Source organism: Hippocampus zosterae, chromosome 4 (assembly GCF_025434085.1).
Source record: "Hippocampus zosterae strain Florida chromosome 4, ASM2543408v3, whole genome shotgun sequence".
NCBI lineage: Eukaryota > Metazoa > Chordata > Actinopteri > Syngnathiformes > Syngnathidae > Hippocampus > Hippocampus zosterae.
This window is the reverse complement of record NC_067454.1, coordinates 10,488,092-10,508,324: the sequence shown is the minus strand read 5'-3', so window position 1 is coordinate 10,508,324 and position 20,233 is coordinate 10,488,092. Positions and strand designations below refer to the sequence as shown.

The 20,233-nt window shown below is 42.2% G+C and overlaps 1 protein-coding gene across 1 annotated transcript in view; it reads left to right on the top strand.

Moving 5' to 3' along the window:
* Window positions 1–73: 73 nt before the first annotated feature.
* LOC127599167 (transmembrane protein 266-like) overlaps window positions 74–20,233 on the top strand; it is a 37,754-nt gene continuing 17,594 nt past the window's right edge. The window contains exons 1-3 of the mRNA XM_052062893.1: window positions 74–772; window positions 1,686–1,809; window positions 11,312–11,503. Coding sequence (XP_051918853.1) covers window positions 1,796–1,809; window positions 11,312–11,503 — 206 coding nt within the window. The 5' untranslated portion in view covers window positions 74–772; window positions 1,686–1,795. The remainder of the gene's footprint in view (window positions 773–1,685; window positions 1,810–11,311; window positions 11,504–20,233) is intronic.

Below are 20,233 nucleotides of genomic sequence, written 5' to 3'. Positions count from 1 at the left end.
TACACGATGTGCCAAAATCAGATCTGCTTAAATCTGTCCCCCAAAAAACCGAATAAAATAATAAATCATAAAACAAAATAAATCGTCAGGGGTTTATGTGCTTGCTTTTTTTGATCCAGGTCCTACGCTGTGAAGCGAGCGTGCAACATGGTCAGCATCCATTGATTGATGTGCGCGCTAACCATCGTCGAGCTAATCCCGATGAGTGACAAGCGCTTAAGCCAATTGCCGCGAAGGCAAAACCTCTACTCCCATAGTATCTTTATTTTTGGAAACCATAAAAAACGCTTTTCACAACGGAGAGGGTCGACCTAGCGATCGTAAAGCTAATAAAAACATTCGTGGCTCCTCTCAGTCGACAATCGTGAGGGCAGCTCTGCGTGATTGACGGGCCCTCGTCCGTTTTTTTTTAAGGTTTCGTGACTGGAGCGATGCAAATGTCACACGAATCATCGGCGAATGTCTTTATTATGCCGTTGGAGTGAGAATTCGCCCACATTGTTACCGTGGAAGGAAGTCGGATACACGTTTCAGCACCCGGACAGCTCCTCGTTCTTGCTCCCTCCTCCTCGTCCTCCTCCGCGGGACTCCCACTGAGCTCGCCGGGGAAGCCCTCCGCCGATCCGCGGCGTCATCTCACGGCTCCGATGGAATTGATGATGCTATCGAACAGGGCTGCAAGTGCTACCGTGATGCCGGTCCACGATGCGTATCGAGTTTGAGTTTCGCCCGCGGGGAGCTTTCACTCTTCGGCCATGTAAGTCCCACTCAGGTGAGTAAAGTAGCCGTTTTTTTCCCTCCACAAAACACACTTTGATTAGCTTGGGGGTGATTAAAAGAGAGAGGGGGAAAAAAAGCTCACGGAACCAGATTGTGAAGAGTCCTCAAAAGTTTTGACACAAAATGTCGGGGTCGTTGTAATGTTATTTCTTACTTTATGAGTTTTTTCTCCTCAAACCATTCATCTGTGTGCTCGAACCTAAATCATTTTGAGTGAAATCGTCAGAGACTTAATTCATTTAACTAACAATAGGCCTAGTGCATGTTTAACATTGTCGCTGCCGTTCACTTTATAGCTGTCGATATCATTGCTAACTTTGCTCGGCAAAACCACACTTTGTTCTGTGTCAGCTTGTGTGTTGGGGTTACTCAAATGTACAAATCAATAATATATTTGGATTTTTTAAATGTATATTATACATTAATTTTGAATATGGAATCAAATAAGGAAAACAACAGTTCAAAATGATTCAGTGCGGCTGTACCCCACTGCAAACTCCAACAATAATTTTTCCATTTAAACCTTCGATCTTTTTTTATTTTTAAAAGACACACAACATTCCAAAAATTCCAAACACCATATTGTTAAATGACTACCTCTCTGATCATGTTTGCCAATCAAAGTTGTATTCGATCTCATTGGATCATGCAAGTGTCCTTAAAGTTGAAACTGGTGAGTCAGAAAAACCTCACTTCTTACAGGACAAAACGGTTCATGCGGCACAATATGATACTACTACTACTTGGTACTTTCACACCTTGAATGTTGGCAATGAAGCCTCAGGCTAACCTCATCCATCACACAGGCTTTATTGCCTACCACCTCCATGTCAAGCTATACACATATTCTCCACTGTTTACTTTTAAAGTGTCACTTATTCCTCTTAATGTATTCTGCCCAACAGGTTTAACATGAAAACAGAATACACGGGGTGAATTACAGCACAAGAACACGAGGACGGACGGAAAAGTTGCAATAGGAAGTATCCATCTCTTCTCCCTCTCACCAGACGACATGGCTAATGCTGGGTAAGTTCACACACGCACTCAAAACAGTCTCTCAGCTTATCACTCTTTCACCAAGAAGCTTCACTTCATCCTTACATTTATGTCCACTCACTCCCACAGAAACACAAACAATGACATTTGTGCAATAGAATTCTGTGGCTGTGTTTTTTTTTTTGTTAATGAATTTTGCCCTCAGTAACAATTTAGGGTAGGCATATTGATTCATTCACCTTTAAGAATTCAGTCAAATGTTGATTAATCATGTCTTGCAACAAAAAGTGCAAAATGAAGTGCACTTCTTTCAACTAGCTTGCTGTCTAGGAAAAAGCAACGTGATGTCAGTTGTGAAAATTGAGCTACAGCACATCTATGCACAACTTCTGCCTGCCACTACATTTTTTTTACTATGACACTGGTTTGGGAAAGGATTTTAGAACATTCGGAAATGTAGTCAAATACCCATCCAGAGTAATGATAATATGATGATACAATTGAATCCACAATGCATCTATTTAACTAGGGAATGACCCGATTCGATGACATGATCTGAAAACGGGGCACAGCAGGTGGTTTTCGTCTGATCGTGAATCAGGGCAAAAAAAGTGACTCAATAATTCAAACATTTACATATCTTCTCTAATGGAGCAGTCACAGTTTAGTTTTACTGTATCTTACACCGTGTTATGTATTGTATTTTTTTGGGGGGGGGGGATAGCGTCAGAGTGGTAGTAAGAGCCACACAGAGGCACAGAGGATCTGCCTGTACTGTGCTGCAGGAGAATGTAAATGTTTGTAGCAACAAGGACACACAAACGATGAGAAAAGAGTCAGGAGGAGCCAAAATCTAAAATCGCCTAATTCTGCCTAGAATGCCTATAAATCTAAATCACTGACCGGCATAAAGGTTGAGAGAGTGACAGACAGGTTAGCAATTGTGACGCGTTCAATTAATGTGATGTGTCCAGCACAATGCTCAAATAAAACAAGATTCCTCATGAGTGGACTCTAGTCACTTTTTGATTGTGGCCCAGACCTGTAGTAGATTATTTTGACCATAACTGATCATTTAAATAGCGCTGGAGATGCACTGTAAACAGCGCATCTTTCTGGTCGTTATGGTTACAGGAAATGCAAGCATACAGGGAATACACAAATAAGTTCTGTGCTTTGTGGTGGGAATTGAGCCAATCAAATGGTCCGTCCTGAGTATCTTTGCATGTGGAGTGGGCGTCGTGAGGCAAGGAAGGCAGTGATGAAAGAAGAGCGTGAGAACGAACACTTTAATTTCTATCAAAGCGGCACGGTGAGCTAATGGCACGTCCGACTCACAGTTCTGAGGTTCTGGGTTTGAATCTTTGCTACGCTCCTTCCTGTGTGTACGACAAAAACTAGCACAGCACTTCAAAAACATACCGGTGTTACCATAATTCAGAATATTGAAACTGTTGCACTTATCTGCTTAATGAATTTCTTCAAAAGACCGACTACTGATGTTGCGCTTGCCGAAAATGAAAACATTTAAAGACTAATGAGACTAATGAAGGTTTTCTTGTCAAAAATGTGGACAAAAATATTTGGGTATGAATTGCAGTGCATACCGTACATAAAGATGACGTTTTCCTGCGCTGGTCCTTTTTAATTTTCCATTGAGGATCCCTGAATACGAGTCCGCATACGAAGTGTACTCATGTTTTCAGCACATCATGGTTGGTAATCCAAATTCAACCCACTTCAATTTTATTGACAAAAGTCGGTCTGCCATTTGTTGCCATTTACCTGATGCGCCTCATTGAGCAACCCTATTTTCCAGCGTCTTTAGTATTATGATTTACATAGAGTACGAGATCTTCGTTTTATATTACTGAGAATTCGGGCGGGGGGGGGGGGGCATTCATGATTCATGAACAGCATCCAATAAAAGCTCAAACTTGTACTCACCTCGAGCTGCTTTGAACAGATGCCAAAGTAGCTGGATAGTTTTTTTTTCAATATACACCAGCACAATATAATACAACAAATAATCCTATATCAGCAGCACAGTGGATGCGGAATTGGCAGTTGTGAATCACAGTTGAAAGGTTCAGGGTTCGAATCCGGGCTCGCGCTCTCCCTTGTGGCGTTTGCATGTTGTCCACTGAAAGAGGCTTCAGCTCAGTGATGACTCTGAACCAGATAAGGTTGACAGAAATTATGCATGGGTTCCCTCATTTGAGAAAAAAAAAAAAGATGACCGGCATCATGAGCGAGATGTTCACTTGCTTGATGAAGAACATTCTTCAGTGGCTCTGCCTCCATGACCTTCTGTTTTGGCCCGCTGAAATCCCCAGAGCAACTTTTGTCTGGTAATGACCTTTCCTACCTGGCGCTCAATATTACAGTCCGCTATTTAATTTTATCTGCTTCCCTCAGGGGGATTCCACTCCCCTGAATATCACCTCATTCTTTGTGTGTACATGGCTCATGGTTGTACGCGGCTCGTTAGTGTGTACATGTGCTAATGTTGTATTTGCAATTACCTCGCTGCTTTTTTGTGCAAGAGCATCAGGGGGTCTCAGAAAGGTCATGACGTGTATGTGTAAGAGCACAAAGCACAGCAATAAGATGTGGGGGTTTTCTTGGGGGAGGGGCTTTGCACAAACAAGTTAACGATTTCATATTGTCTCTTTCATTTTTTTCCTCCCTGCTCATTGATATTCCATTCATCCAATGAAAACTTTACTCAGGGCGCACACACTGTCAGTAGCACATTTAGCATCGCTATCCAACACAAATCAAGTCTCTTTAACTTTTCTACAGCGTCCATTACCGCATGCATGTGGTCAATTCTGCAAGTTGGGCGATAGCGTCATTTAGCGACTTATCGCGAGTTTTAGGACAGCTACTTTCCTTACCGATGAGTTGGCAACACTGATACCACCTCATGTTAAATGGGAATTACCACTCAAATGCCACCATTTAAAGTGACTTTGATTAACCCCAAATAAAGTTCAGCTGTTCTAGCAGGATTTTCCGGACATTTTTTTTATTTTATTTTATTTTTTTTGCTTTGAAGTTTATGTGTTGACATAGATTGCTATTTTGAACTAAAGTTTGCCTGATAGACCAACTGAACTTTATTTGAGGACCAACCAGTGGAACTTTGAATGGTGTCAGGGGTGTGATGTCCAATTAAAGTGAATTTAGCTAAAATATGTGAAAAATCATATTCAGATCTCAGTGAAAACTATTCAGGATGTTATTTGCTGTGTTCATGTAATATGTGATTCTTAATTCAGATCCTTTGACTGATTGTGTGTAATTCTTATTATTATTAATTAATTTATTTAGTTATTTATTTAGTCATAGTTTTGCTGGCTCTTTATATGAGGGTTGGTGTGCAAAAGTGCCTAGGAGAAGCGTGGCTAGTAGACGAATCTTGTGACAGCCATCCTCAATCTGTGAGTGGGAATTGGTGAACTAAGCATGGAGGGTTTTTGTCATATACGTGCCTCACAGAGCGAACGATCCCTTTTCATTTACTCAAACAGTGCAGGTGGCATCTCCCTGCGCCCGTTTTCTCACATGTTAATGTAGTTTCTCATTTATTTCTATTCACGTTTGTTGCTGCATGTACACAAGTGTAGGCGGCGTTGCTTCCACGCACAAGTTGCTGAACAGACAATAAAAAGTTACGATCGGCAGAGGCTCTTTTCCCCCCCCCCCTTCATCTCTATTTTGTGGAATTGCACGATACATATTGCATTTGCTGTATGAGTCAATAGCGTCCCGGCCTTGGGTGGATTTGTTTTTGTGTATCTTCAAAGAAATGTGAGGCCCTCTCGCTGCGGGAAATAATCCCATCAAATTGGGATAAGGGCAGCAGCTCTTGAGACAAGACTGCAATAACGTCCAATGCTCGGTGAAAGCTCTTTTCATTAACTAAGAGGGGGGAAAAAAACACTGAAAAGCAATATAGTACTCATATGTCTTTGTCTTTTGTTTTCTTCTCATCTTGTTCTGAATTACTTTCCAATTCTGGACATTTTTTTTAATTGAAATTTTATGACAAATTCCAAATTATTCAACGTCTAAACTTCTTCAGGTGAGTCGTCAAACAAATATTGAAGAGCCTCCATTTGCCCCTGCCCGGCGCCTCAGGTACATTCGGCAAGCCTCCTCGCTGCCCATCTTTAAAGCCCTCCTCAAAACTCACTTGTATTCTTTGGCGTTTGACTCAGCATGACTTAGATTTGCTCTTGATTTTACTGCTTGGTTTTGATTTTACTTATTACTGATTCGTCTTACTGTTTATTGTATATGTTAAATCGCTCCATGTACAGCACTTTGTATGCAGCGATGGCTGTTTGAAAGTGCTCTATAAATACTGTTGACTTGACTTGACTTGACTTGGTTAGTCTCGCTCTACTGTAGTGTACTCCACCAAAGACGCTCAAAATTCTTTACCGAGCCTTAAAAAGCTACACGTATATCGCTCTAATTTATAACCGATTTCCATCATGATGATGTAGGTCAGGTGTGGCCATTACGTCGATCGCCATCGACCGGTAGATCGCGGACTGGTCCCTAATCGATCGCGAGGGGAGTAGAGAAGAAAAAAAAACAAACAACCGTTTGTGTGTCTTTGTGCATGTTAGTAATTTATTTGTTTTGTTAATGTACATTGCACCCGAAATCATACTATCAGTCTCACTTTCACAAAAGGTATTTAAAAAATAGAATAAAATAAAGCAGGCAATCTTAACCTACCTTGGCGCGTGACCTGTGTCACCAGTAGTTGTTAGCGCTCAACAATCTGCAATTGCAGCTCGTCATCAGAGCTGCTGCGCTACATCATTCATCGTTATCATTATTCTCATTCAGAGTTTGTTTCATGTACAATTCATCGAGGGGACGGGCAAAGAATGGGAATCTGGGTGGCCGAGAGAAGCATTTTAAAACGGTACGCGTGAGCCGCGATAGTTAAGAGGCTTCAAAAGTATTGATAAAAAAGTAGCATGCCTCTGTGTCAGGCTGTTTTCTATCATGCATGTGCGTGCGTGTGCGCTGTAACGTGTGTGCGTGTGTGTATCTATATCTATATCTATCTATATATATAGATATAGATAGATACACACCCACACACACACACACACACCTTCTGTCAGAGGCCGCGATGCCCTTGAAGAGTTATGGTCCCGCTGATTAAATCAAAAGCATTTTGGAGTTGATGTTCGCACTGTATTTTTTAATAAACCGGTGTGGGTGAGTGAACGTGTGTGTGTGTGTGTGTGTGCGTGCGCACATGTACGTCTATCCATGTGTGTACCTTTCTTTCCTCCTGTCTGTCCATTTGGCAGGGAAGTCAGTCAGTCATATTGCGTGCCTCTCCCGTGAATGCTTCAGGTCACTCGGTGCTCTGTCATCACAATTTGAAGCCCTCTGCAGAAACAAAGAACTATGAAGTGAGAAAACTGGATACAAAACTCTATTTAGAATCAGTTCATGGGTCTGTTTTATTGTGCACAAACATTCAATAGTTCATATCAGAGACTGTTTGAAGTCACTGCGAGCCAAAGCAACGTTACCCAAGATGATCCTGCATCATGAGATGATGCCGCGAGAGATTCACCCTCCATTTCACTCTGATGTAGCCGCTTCACAATGTTGTCCGTTTCCATTTTCAGTCTGCGTTAAGTTTTCCGTTTTTTTTCTTTATTTTACTATCATAGTATTTTTGGTTTTTAAACATTCATTCATCTTCCGGACCGCTTGATCCTCACTAGGGGCGCGGGAGCCTATCCCAGCTGTCTTCGGGCAGTAGGCTGGGGACACCCTGAATCGGTTGCTAGCCAATCACAGGGCACACAGAGACGAACAACCATTCGCACTCACACTCACACCTAGGGACAATTTAGAGTGTTCAATCAGCCTGCCATGCATATTTTTGGAATGTGGGAGGAAACCAGAGCACCCGGAGAAAACCCACGCTGGCCCGGGGAGAACATGCAAACTCCACACAGGGAGGCCGGAGCTGGAATCGAACCCGGTACCTCTGCACTGTGAAGCCGACGTGCTAACCACTGGACTACCGGGCCGCCCTGGTTTTTAAACATCACTTTGAATATTATTTCCTATTATTTGGAAAGACCTTGTGATGGACTAGTGGCTAACTCACAGTCCGGAGGGTTCTGTTTGATTCTCTCGGTTGAGTTTGTTGGTCGACAGGTGTCAATGCAAGTGTGAATATTTGCCATTCGATTGTCTGGAGACCCGTTTAGGATGTAAGTCACGTCATGCCCAATGTCAGCTGGGATAAGCTCCAGATGTCAAAGGACATGTGTTGATGAGAATGGATGTCTGCTTCAAATTGTTTTTGATTTGATGAACCGAATCGAATCATTACAATTTCAAATTGTCCTTGAATCATATCGCACCCATGTATCAAGATTCGTATCGAATCGTTTTTTTTTTTTTAATGAGTGGCCCACAGTAGAATCGTTTGGACGTTACTTAACTTGAATAAGATTGGGCTTGGGAGAGCTTTTATATGTTGCTGCATATTAATGAACATGATAAAAGCAACAGCCACATCAAATCGAATCGTTACATTTTTTTAAATCATTACATCCTTAAATCGGATCATTTCTTCTGTATCAAAAATCGTATAGAATCAGTACTCCCTTAAAGGATGGTGGCATGTAAAAAGAAACGCGCCCATCCGTAATTGAATAAATAATTGCTTCCGGCCACTATTTGCAGAAATGTGTGAATTCTTTGTGCTATTTTGAATTATTTCCGAGTGAATAGTCGCTGAAATAATTGTGAACAAAAGCTGACTTGAACAGAATGTGGCGGCTCCATCTTTATGGTTCCTCATCATCTCCTTTCATTGCCCTCATCCTTCCCTCTCCCCCCGCCATCCATCTTCCCCTTTCCAATCTCCACCTCCCTCCCATTCATTTATTACCTCCACTTTTCACATGCAACCCTCCCCGTCTCTCTCAGCACCATTTCCCCTCTTTGACTGCTCAGAGCTCTCCTCTTTTTGTTTGTTGTCCCCCTGAGCTTGTTGCATAACCCCTGACATGCGCCCCCAGCTCCCTCTCTCTACCCCCCCCCCCCCCCCCCCCCCCCTCTCGCCTGACTTCCTTTGACGTTTGAAGGCGAGTGGGGATCTACTCAGCTGACAAAAGGAAAGGCAGTGACGTCACATCAGACTTGATACACCAGCATCTGCTCTGGTCTAAAAATACAACACACGCATCCACACACACACACACACACACACACACACACACACACAGAGTCAGTCTGCGGCCGCATTCAACATTTGTTTCCTCCTCCGTGCTCAATTGAGGCGGCCTAGCTTTTGCACAACTGGTTATGCTGCTTGCCTACCATGGTGTTAGGTTCTAATTTTGTTTTTTTTGTTTTTTGTTACGTGAGAGACACTAAAATGGATCAAGTCGCATGGTGCTTATTTACGGTCGCTCAGTCGTCAAGCAGATTTGCCATTATAAAATTTTGGGGTGTACGTCTGGAAATAAAATATTAGGGTGAACCTGTTGCTGTGCCTTCTTCCCGATCGTTGAAATTTTACGCTTTGTTTCAAAGGCCTATTTTGATGCTCCTCTTGCTCTCTCTCCTTGATTTGGATCTGTCTCCTTAGAAAAGTAAATACAAGAGATCCGATTGTTTATAGCGTGTCTCGTTCCTGACTGACGTGTTCAGTGCAGCATGGGTTTTCCTCTTTCCCTGTGACAGTTTACTAAAATTCTTTGCAAAGACAAAACTCTGGTAAAAACGAATGTTTGTGTGACAAATCTGACACCAAATTCACCAGTTGACACAAATTCTGTACTCAGGTCTATTATAAGAGGATAACCCAAAGGGGTTTGAAGGACCCAGGCCAAATTGGCCACTTTGGTTTGAAGAAAAGGAGAACTCCAGGTGCAGGTATTATACTCTGACAAAACCTGCTCGGGAATTTGACCAAATGAGCCGCAATTGTAAGCCATCGCTGAGTTTGAAAGCTTTATTGCCAATGGGGCAATGGCATGCGCGGTAGAGCCTACAGCGTTCAAAGTTCAATGATCCTTTTGAGGATATGCAATGAAAAAGGAGCTGTTAATTGCCGCTTGCATCTTTAATTACATATGTGTAGATACTGCATATTTGGCTTTTTTTCTTATGTGCTCATAATTCCTAAACTATACGAGCTTTTCAAAGCTGTCTTGCAATAACCTCTCCTCAGCCTCTCAGTGTCTTTTGCGGCGTTGTGATGATTAGCCGTTGCATTAAATGCATTAAACAGTGGCCACAAATGTATACGAGCGCTGCACTTCAAGCAAGACACGCCCCAGTTATTTCGGTCCCTCCGAGCGAACGTCGGACCGGCAACTTATCTGGTGTTGCTAAACTGTGTGAGCGCTCAGTCGTTTCATGATCCCGAGTGGGTGTTTGCGCGTGACCCTCAGTGACCCAGCGTTGCTACCCCGAGGGCACGGCAGTGAATAAGAATGTGTTCTTCATGTTGCCCGAATGAATAATTTAAGTCTTTTTCATCTGTGCTGCCTTTGTGCTATGTCACGGCTCACTGTGTGTTGGCACCATCTTTCACTTTTACTAATCGGCTGCTATGTTGAACTGGAACAAAAGATGAAACGCCTTCCTGTAAAATTTTAAGAAAAGATAAATATATCTTCTTTAGCGATGCCTTTTATTTAAATATAGCGTTCTTATTCTTGTACTATGTGTTTTTACATACAAATATCTAAACAAACAAACAAACTTAAGAACACTGCATCTAGTCATCTACAGAGACCACCTTATTTACATGTGAGAATTTGCAAGAATGTGATGTCTATCAGCCCTTCCTGCCCACTTTGTGGTTGGTAAATATTTAGCACCGAAAAGGTGTAGTACACATTGGTTAGATGCAGGTATAGCTAGCTAACAGCAGACATGCTGACTCGCAATAACTGGTCTCATCAGTCTTTGGTGTTAGCAGCTATGCTAGTGGTTAACAGCTAGCTGCCTTGGCCTCTCGCCCACGGCGCTCGGCCAGAGAGAATGGTCACTTGACTGTCGCCAGTGAGCCAAAAGTGTCTGGTTGGCTTACGGACATTTAAGTGCACTACTTTTCAAAGGCACATTTAATAGGCTAAAATGTTTAATGCTGACAGCCTGACACAGTTTCAGTTTTCTCCGAAAGAGGCGCTGCTCGAAATCTTGCCGAATTATTGCATTTGATACTGATTTCACAAAAGTGTGTGTGTGTGGGAGGGGGGAGGGGGTGTTGCGTATGTGTGTGTGTGTGTAAAATCAAAAGTGCGGTGTTTGAGTAGTGCTGGCACATACATTGCATTTTGTGGGGAAAAAAAGTGGTTTTAGTTTAAATTCCATGTTAGTTATAGATCAGTCAGTTTTGATCGGCATTGTCAGGTTAGTTTTAATTCATTTTTTTTACTCTTATTTTTTTTCAGTGGTCATCCACCGGATCAAGGTCTAATGTGTGTCCTGTCTTTTCTTGGTGGTCTGCTAGGGATGTGGAGACTGCAGCTCTGTCAGACTTGGAAGTCATCTCACAGCAGGTGGACGATGAGAGCCAGTGCTTGGCTCCTCCGGTCCAACTGATGAGTTTTGGCTACAGAGACCTTCCCCTGACAGCACTGGATCTCTCGATGGCTGGCTCGCAGCTCCTTTCCAATGCTGATGAAGATGAAGGCAGGGAAGGGTGAGTAAAGAACAACTATTTTGACATTAGTTGCAAGTATTTTTTGTTGTTGTGATAAATACGCTGACAGTATGCGTGAAACTAACAGAATATTGCATAATGAGCAACGTTTGATCATCATGAAAAGTGTTACCAAACTCTTCAATTCTTTCCTCTGATGCAGACTTCAATTCTGTTCCTTTTAATCGTCACTCTTGCTCTCTATTATGGTCAGGCTGGTTGCACATCATGTACCGTGCTTCTCACACTTCTTAGAGATTGCTACCACACAAATAATGAGCGTTGGTGTTTGCTGTAAGATCACAAATATTTATTTTTGTTCCATAGATTAGCAAGCTTGCACATCACATCACACATCTTTCTACAAGACTTCATCTTTTTTTTGTTGTTGTTGGCAAGGGTCCATATGAAAACATCATGCCCTGGTAATGCAACGTGCAGATGTTGATCACGGTTGAGGCTGACCAATATCCGCATGAAGAGTCATATGACCCACCAATAACCCTTGCTTCATGTCATGTCCGTATAAAGAGTGGGTCAAATGACTCGGCAATCACCGGCGCTGCATGTAAACTGTGTAGCTGAGATATAAATTGACCTGAAATGCATGAAAAGCTTAATAGAACATATCTAAATGCCTGGCATCGAAATTTAGTTACTGTAGTAACATTCACAAAGGTGACAAAGAAGTACTGAACAAAATTTATAAAATAGTTACAATGCTTGGATAGATGAAAAAAAAACATATATTCCATCATGGAAAGTTATGTATGTTGCGACATATGGAAAGGAGGTCACTTGCCACACGTTGCTTTCCAGTCTGCTCACGCGCCAGTCTTTCCATTGTGTCGTGCACCTGGGCCTCCATCCCAGCTAAACATACGCTCTCACCAGGACGCTTATCAACCACCATAAGCTGATGCAGGTGATCAGGTGGCCCCATGCCGTACAGTACAAGCCGGGTCCAACTATATCATTTAGGTCACTAAACCGACCACTTCACAGCAGCGCAGTTGGCAGCACTCGTACTCACTCAACACTTTGTATCTCGCTCTGGGTCATCTTTGGTAAGAACAGATTTGTATTTGCACCGATACACACTGTGTGCAACTTGTTATTGCGCTTTCCTCCTTGTCTCAGTTAGTGCTACAGTCTTTTGTTTTTTGTTTTTTTGTCCCGCGGAATGCTAGTGGGAAACACGACTGTATCTACAGTGCTGAATTATGCATGCAGCATTTCCTATTGTCGCTCCGTCAGTAAAGAACCTGCAAGTCAATGTTTCGTAAACAAGCGCAACGTTGGAGCCGGGGTCAGATGTGGGTTACGTCACCAATAATTCAATTTACGCTGCTTAATTCCTCGTCACTGGAAGGGGATTATATTTTTATAATCATTCATCCAACAACATAATTGATAGCATCTTCAATATTATAAGAACACTTCAGTTTTAAGATTTTTATGGACCATCATAGCGTATAATTACATTAGGGCTGATTTGATCAAACCTAACACAAAAATGGTGGCTTATTTTGAATCTTTAAATATCATGTTTGAAATGCGAGTGCAACGTGGCACTCAATTTTGCGTATATTTGCATTGGAGCAATACACAGTAAGTATCATGAAAACAATTATTTTTTATTCAACAATGTACATTCCCCCTTTATAGATTAAACCTAAGAAATGAAATGATAAATTCCCTAAAGTTTGTGGTGGTTTTTGCAACGTGTCAATATATTTCTACCACCAAGCGGTCAAACATTTTGGACTATGACGGTTTGTGATCGCAAAGTGTGTCATCAGTAAAGTTGCGAGGCAAAAGTAGCATTTATTGTAAGAGAAAGACCGATTGCTGAGCTCACTTTAAGGGAAATGGGGCAGAGGAAATCGGGGGTTTTTTCTTTATGGCGGTGCAGGGTGATGAAGTGTGTTTGAGCCGAATCGAGACACCGGCGGTGGCGAAGCAATCCGCAGCCGTAAAAATGAAAACGTTTAGAGATGGAATGTTCGCGGCTCCACTGACCCAGCCTGAGAAAGTGGATTGCCCATTTCCATTCACTCTGGAGTGTGTGCAAATGTCAGCAAAACTTATTTACAGAAGTGGAAACATTGGTAAACTTTATGTACTTTTTTCCTTTTACAATGAGCTCAAGCTTAATGCATGTATCACTTTCGTTCATTAGCTAGTTTGTGACGTTATTAGGCCCTCACGCTTCAGATTAAGGTGGTTGCAGTTCCACTTAAGCCCTATAGGTGTCAGTAGCATGCATTTACTCCTTTTTCATACTTTCAAGGTGAGATGTTTTCGGCCGTCTGTGGACTTGATGTGCTAATGCTAAAAAGAACGCGAAATTAACAGGCTTCCCTTATTATTAATGTCCATACTGTTGTCTATTCCCAGACTTATGGATTTTGAAGTCATGAGCATGAGTGCAGGTTTTGTTCAATGTTACTTTGGGTTCATAGGATTGCACAAAAGAATGTAACCCAGGGGTCCCCAAACGTTTTCCTGTGAGGGCCACATAACTTTTACCTTCTCTGATGAGGGGCCGGTGTCAGTTTGTAACATCAACGATCGTAGGGGAGCTTAAAAAATGTATTGTTTCCCAAAAAGCCACACAGAACCAAATAACCCTTTCCAGGTTCTTTACAGAAAAAAAAGTCAGGAAACAAATAATAACATTATTAATGAAATAAATAATAACTAAATAACCCTCTCTGAGTTCTTCACAGAAAAAACAAGAAATAAATAATAATTAAACAATTCTCTCTCTTTATAGCCCCTTGAAATCCACAAAAAAAGGTTCTGCCATCTACGAGAACGCCACCTATCTTGTCTTGTTTATGTCTGCTACCGTCTTGTTCACGTGTTCTACTAATTGATCTGAGACACAACTAAAACACCGAAACATTCTATGGTGTGTAAATAACTTTGTGACCTTGATTTCAACCCTATTTGCATCATGGGTCATTTTTCCCCGAAGACCACCTTTGTACTTTTTTTTGTACAGCTTTTCAAGTTAAAAAATTACCATTTACGTTTTTTTGGGGCGTTTTTAACACAGTGACGGGTCATTTTGATCCGAGGACAACAGGAGGGTTAGAGGGCCGGGTTAAATGTGCCGGCCCGCGGGCCGTAGTTTGGGGACCCCTGACGTAACCAATGTTAACTTTCTCAAAGTATGAGTGAGGATTTTACCCTTTTGACATACCAATGCCTTGTTGGAACAATCCATCCCATAAACAATACATTGGGGATTCCCAATTGGTTGTGTACAAACGGCGTCCAGAAATGAGATAACTGAGAGCGATGTCACATGGGGCCCTTTATTCATCGACTGCGCCGATCTGACGCATCTTGGTTTTTGTGTTGATGCAATTCTTTTTTAGCCTGTTTGGGTGTTGTCAGAGAGCTCTGCACCTTGCTGGCCATTCCAGTGGACCGAAGGCGTTTTCTTTTACACGCCCCCGGCTCACCTCACAATTTGGTGACGGAAAGTAGATTCAACTTGACACATGCTGAAACCAGTTGCAAATGTTGGCACAGGCGCTGCAACGTGATTTTGATGAATTTTAGCGAGGTGGAAGCAGACAGATTCGAGCCATGGCTCCTGCCATTCAAGTTCCACGTGAGCTCCCAATAAAAAAAAAAATGCCATCATCACAGTTTGCATCTAATGTAAAGCCGCCGCGCGTTTTATGGCGGGAATCAATCGGCATGGATGAATCATGGCCAGAGGCTCGCGCACCAAGCTGCTGCGGCGTGATGAAGCACCTCCTCTCAACCGCTTTTGCACATCATAGCCGGTAGCACTGTGAAGGTGGAGCTGACCTCACCGCTATCTCACACTGTACGCTGCCGCCGCCGCCGCCAAAGTGAGCACGGCATCCGTGTGCAGGCACCGACGGAACGCCAACAAATGTATTTATAAACCGAGAGCGAGCAAAAAGCCGGGGCTGCGCTGCGGTTGTTATCTAATCCTCTGTAATCATGCTTCACTTCATATTCCAATTTATCCTGGGCTGTCACACCTCATTAGGAACAGCGCCATTGCTTCATTGATTCTTCATTGCTCTGTATATTTAGATAAGGCTCCCTTTCCCACTTAAAAAAAAAATGTTTATTTTAATTTTTACATATTTCAACTGTGATTCCCCTCATCCTTTTCCTTCACATCATCAAGTCGAATCCTGCGAGAGCACACGATAACATCCTGCAAATGGTGTTCGGCTCACTTGTCGCCTCATCGATCAATGGCTCCCGGTGGTATGGCCTAAGAGGGCCTCCAAGTTGCGCTCGGAGGGTTCGGTTTACCGCGCGGTCGCTCCAATCAGAAGATGAGTGGGCGCCATTGTGGGGAGGTGGTATCGTTGGAGCTAGTATCCGGGGGCCAGTTGCAGTGTTAGCAGTTTTGGCGCCCTGGTGAGTTAAGTGTACTTATTAATAGACTGGGGTCCATCCATCTTCCTGTCTGGTGAAAATGCTGGGAGGACCTAGGTGGCGTGGGCTTGTCTTCAGCACTTTTATGGCCACCGACTCTCCCCCACAGTGGTCAAGCTTCTTTCTTTCTGTCTTTCCTTCCCTCTTTGTTCCTTTCTTTCCTGCTGCTTTTGTTACAGTGTTATTGGTGTGAGCTGATGGAGCTATCAAGGCTCCATCATTCAACCTTTGTAATGGTTGAATGATGAAGCAGTGAGCGACAACTTGAGCAATCATAAAGATGATGATGGCCATTGCTTCCTGCATCCCGCCTCCAGTCTCTTGTCCTGTTCATCTTCATCTTCCGAGTTGGGAAGCTCTTAAACCTTGACCGAGGCAGCCGTGAGAAGGCTTTTGAAGGAGGGTTAAACCTCCAAATATGTTCGGATGACCTTAGCTGAGAATGAATGTTCCGATGGTTTTGATTGAACAATTGTTTTCTTAGACATCGCATTCACTTTCTAAAACATATTTTGGCCACATAAACATACCTATGTTTTCATTTTTGTGTGAGCCAATATATTGATTATTTTTACAAATCAACATTCCCATGTGCGATAATGTAATATTCGGGATTAACTTCAGTTAATGGTTGATATTTTTGTTTCTATTGTGTCACAATTCTTCTGATTGTCCATTAAGGTCTTAGCATTCATGGTACCGGGAATCAAATTATCTATAGCTTTGGCATATGCATTTGTACGTTGTTGTTAGTGTTATTTTCAATCCATACACTACGGAGCAAATGTATAAATATATATATATTTTTAGGTACAATATTTATGTTTTCCCTTTACTTTTTTTCATTAGTTCACACATCTTTGTTCTGGTTGCTCAGTACAATATGTCTAAAGCGCCAATAAGTCTACATCAGTCATATATATATATATATATATATATATATATAATAGAAGCAGGGAAAGAACAATTATTTTGGTTTGCTTATTTATTCCTTCTCCACCGTATGTGTGGATGTGGTCTTAGTGCCCTTTGGGATTAGTTTCTTGAAAAGACAGCCACTCCATCTCTCAACCGTGCTGCCGAGACACGTACTAATTTTGAATCTCTGTTGCTAGATTACCTTCTCTCCCTCCGATGGCTTCCTGGCTTTACTGATCTGTTGCATGATGTCACCTTCCATCCCGTCGGAGATGTTCGCGCCTGCCAGACACTGAAATAGTACCATATGCTGCTGATGCGGCTGTTCTAAATGTACAAAGGGTCCAGATGGTTCTTCTAAACGTGACATGAGCAAGGGTTTAAAAAAAGGGAAAGTTCATCTTTAGCACCCACCACCAGATTTGGGGCGAAGGTCTAAAAATCCAATTTTGGAAACAACTCGTTTGGTCTTAGGAGGTGGAGGGTGAATGCTGCCTGTCTTTGAGTGTTTAGTTGCTTACCCTGTTCATTTAAATCTTTTTGAAAGAGTGCCACGTGAAGGTCACACTAACTCATCATCACTCTTCCGCTTTGTCAGAAAAAAAGTGGAAGTCTCAGCTGGTCGAGTCAATTTGGCCCATTTTAATTAGCCAGTACAGGAAGTTTTCAGAGGCTGTGACTGGGGAGCGACGGTTTCATGCTATCTCCCGGGCTCCGTAATTCTTCCGCTGCAGGCAAGACTGCTGGCCAGAGTGGTGCAGGAGTAAAAAGTTTGATTAGTTGATCGAATGTATTTCTGTCTGGAGCTCATTGGCCATAGCATACGGTACACCCGAACAATCAAGATGCGTTTCTTATGGATGTAACCGGTTGTCAAAGAAAATAGAATATGCCGGTTGTATCGCTAAAGCTCCAGTATTGTCATTTGACTGGGCTGGTTTATCTACTGTTATGGCCCGGAACCGAGCATAAAAAGATTCCCTTATTGCAATTTTTTTACACATTGTGGTTTATTTATATACACTGCCCATAGAGCTGGAATATTTTTTTGTTTTAAGACAGAACCCTCTGATTATTCCTATTCCAATGCATCATCAGTCATTTTGAATGTGCGTAATGGTTACATCATGCGTCCTAATTACCCAGGTGAAACATAGCCATGCAAATGTTGAAGGTGGTGGTGTGGGGGGTGGGCAAACTGCACTGCCATTGACGAAAACATTTAAATGGGTAGCAAAATGTCTGACTGATGTCAACTGGAAAAAATTCCGCCCGCACTCACCTCTCTCGAATGTTTAATTTCTTTTTCAACACATTATCGGCGGAATAGGTCTGGCATCATTTGAAACCTGGAATTTGAGTAGGGGTGTGTAGACATTTCATAACCACTGAATATCCACACTGATGGCAATCAAATGACAGTATCAATGCTAAAATCAATATTTACACCGGCATATTTGATTTTTGTTGATAATATTACATTGAAACCAAGATGAGCTGATCATCAGGTGCTTTTGCAGGTCTGCCGGTCCCAGCAATCAGAGGCTCAATTGAACACACCGTTATTGATTTACCTTCTCTGATTTAATCTCTCTCCTCTGATTCCCTGTCGAGGACCACTCTGTCTTAGGTGCTGACAGCAGTACCAACACATGTTCTAAAAGCAGGTAGCGGTTCATTTACAAAAATACCAAAAGAAAAAAAAACCTCACATCAATCAAAATGGCTCATGTAAGTAGAGCTTACAAAACAAATAATTAAAAAAAACTTTTCCTAAAATGCATGAAGACAGTACAGTTTACACACACAAAAAAAATCCAAGTTCTAGAGGTGACCTTATCCAGTGTGACTCGGGCCAGGTGGTTCTGTCAGGCTGTCAGAGCCTCGTGGGTCAGAAGCGCAGCAAATGTTGTGCTGCTTTAATAAGACTCATTAATATCCTACATATGCCAGGGGCAGCGTCTGCGATGCCCCCTCTGGGCCGGGCCACTTTTGGACTTTCGGCATCAAATAAGGACCCACAATACACTTATGGCTGTCTTATCAGTGCTGTCTCCTCAATCTTTCCTGGTCACATTGCAACCTTTTTTTAATCTGTGTATTCGTGCATGTGTCCATGTGTGTGATTTGTCACAGTTAGCCCGTAACAAGATGGCTACTGTTATCGTTGCAAATTGTAAAGAGCCACTAAGGGCTGTGTTGTCAAAGGAATATGGTGTATGGATGGTGCTATTTTTCGCTCTCGCTCTTTATACCCAAATACAATGGAACGTCGAATAGTGAGCGCCACTCTTTTAAAGACACTGATAAAGCTTGGAAGTGGAAGTAAATTAGAAAAAGTGAATCATTTGAGCAAGCAACATTACACTGTACAGATAATTATTAGCAATGAAATGTTCTACATTTTCTTCAATACAGTATAGCGCTACAAATGGTTGAGGCCATTTGGAGAATTTATACTTAACCATATCAAATATTAAATTGATGCTGGTAGTGCTCTAGATGGATGAGACAGGTGGTGGTTGTAAATTATTTGACAAATGTTGGGGAAGGCTATTATTGCAGGCTGAGAGGTGCAAATCCCTCGAGTGTCATCAGAATCAGAATCATCTTTATTGGCCAAGTATGTAGAACACACAAGGAATTTGTCTCCGGTATAACACGCTGCACTAGTATCATCGTAAACAACAAAATCATTGAACCATTTTAGAGTAACCACTAGTTTTGAAGTACCATTTTGTGGTGCAAGAAGAGTGACTGTCAGTGACTGTTTAAGGAGTTAATGGCTAGAGGGAAGAAGCTGTTTAAGTGTCTACTGGATTTGGTGCGCATGGATCTGTAGCGTCATGTAGAAATGGATGGAGATGACTCTTCCCCAAACTGGCTTAAAAATTTTTTGTCCCCGCCCCCAAAATAATAATTGGACACATGACATCCTATTCCGTTGGTGTGTTTAAAAAAAATATTTCTAGATGTATATTCAGTTATTATATAATACATCCAAATATAGTATGTAACATGTAATTGCAAAGTGCAGACATCCTATGAAGAAGTACAATCACTTCAGTCGAAAAGAACCATGCGAGTAGCTCACCAAGCAGTGGAGTCGTCAAGGGACGAAAGGGGCCAAATGCTTCACCGAAGTCGGCCAACCTCTTCTGAGCCAGCTCGTGGCGAGGAGGCAAAAATTGAAACCGGCGCCAACTTTCCACTCCAGCTGGAGAACTGCTAAGAGGCTTTGTTCCTCTCATCGTTCCCACCTCGAGCTCCGCAGTATGACTTAAAATGATGGAAAAAATAAACTGAGTCGTCATGTTCGACAATTTAAACACCACATGCTAATTAATCTGCCTAATGCCAGAAGGCAGACGA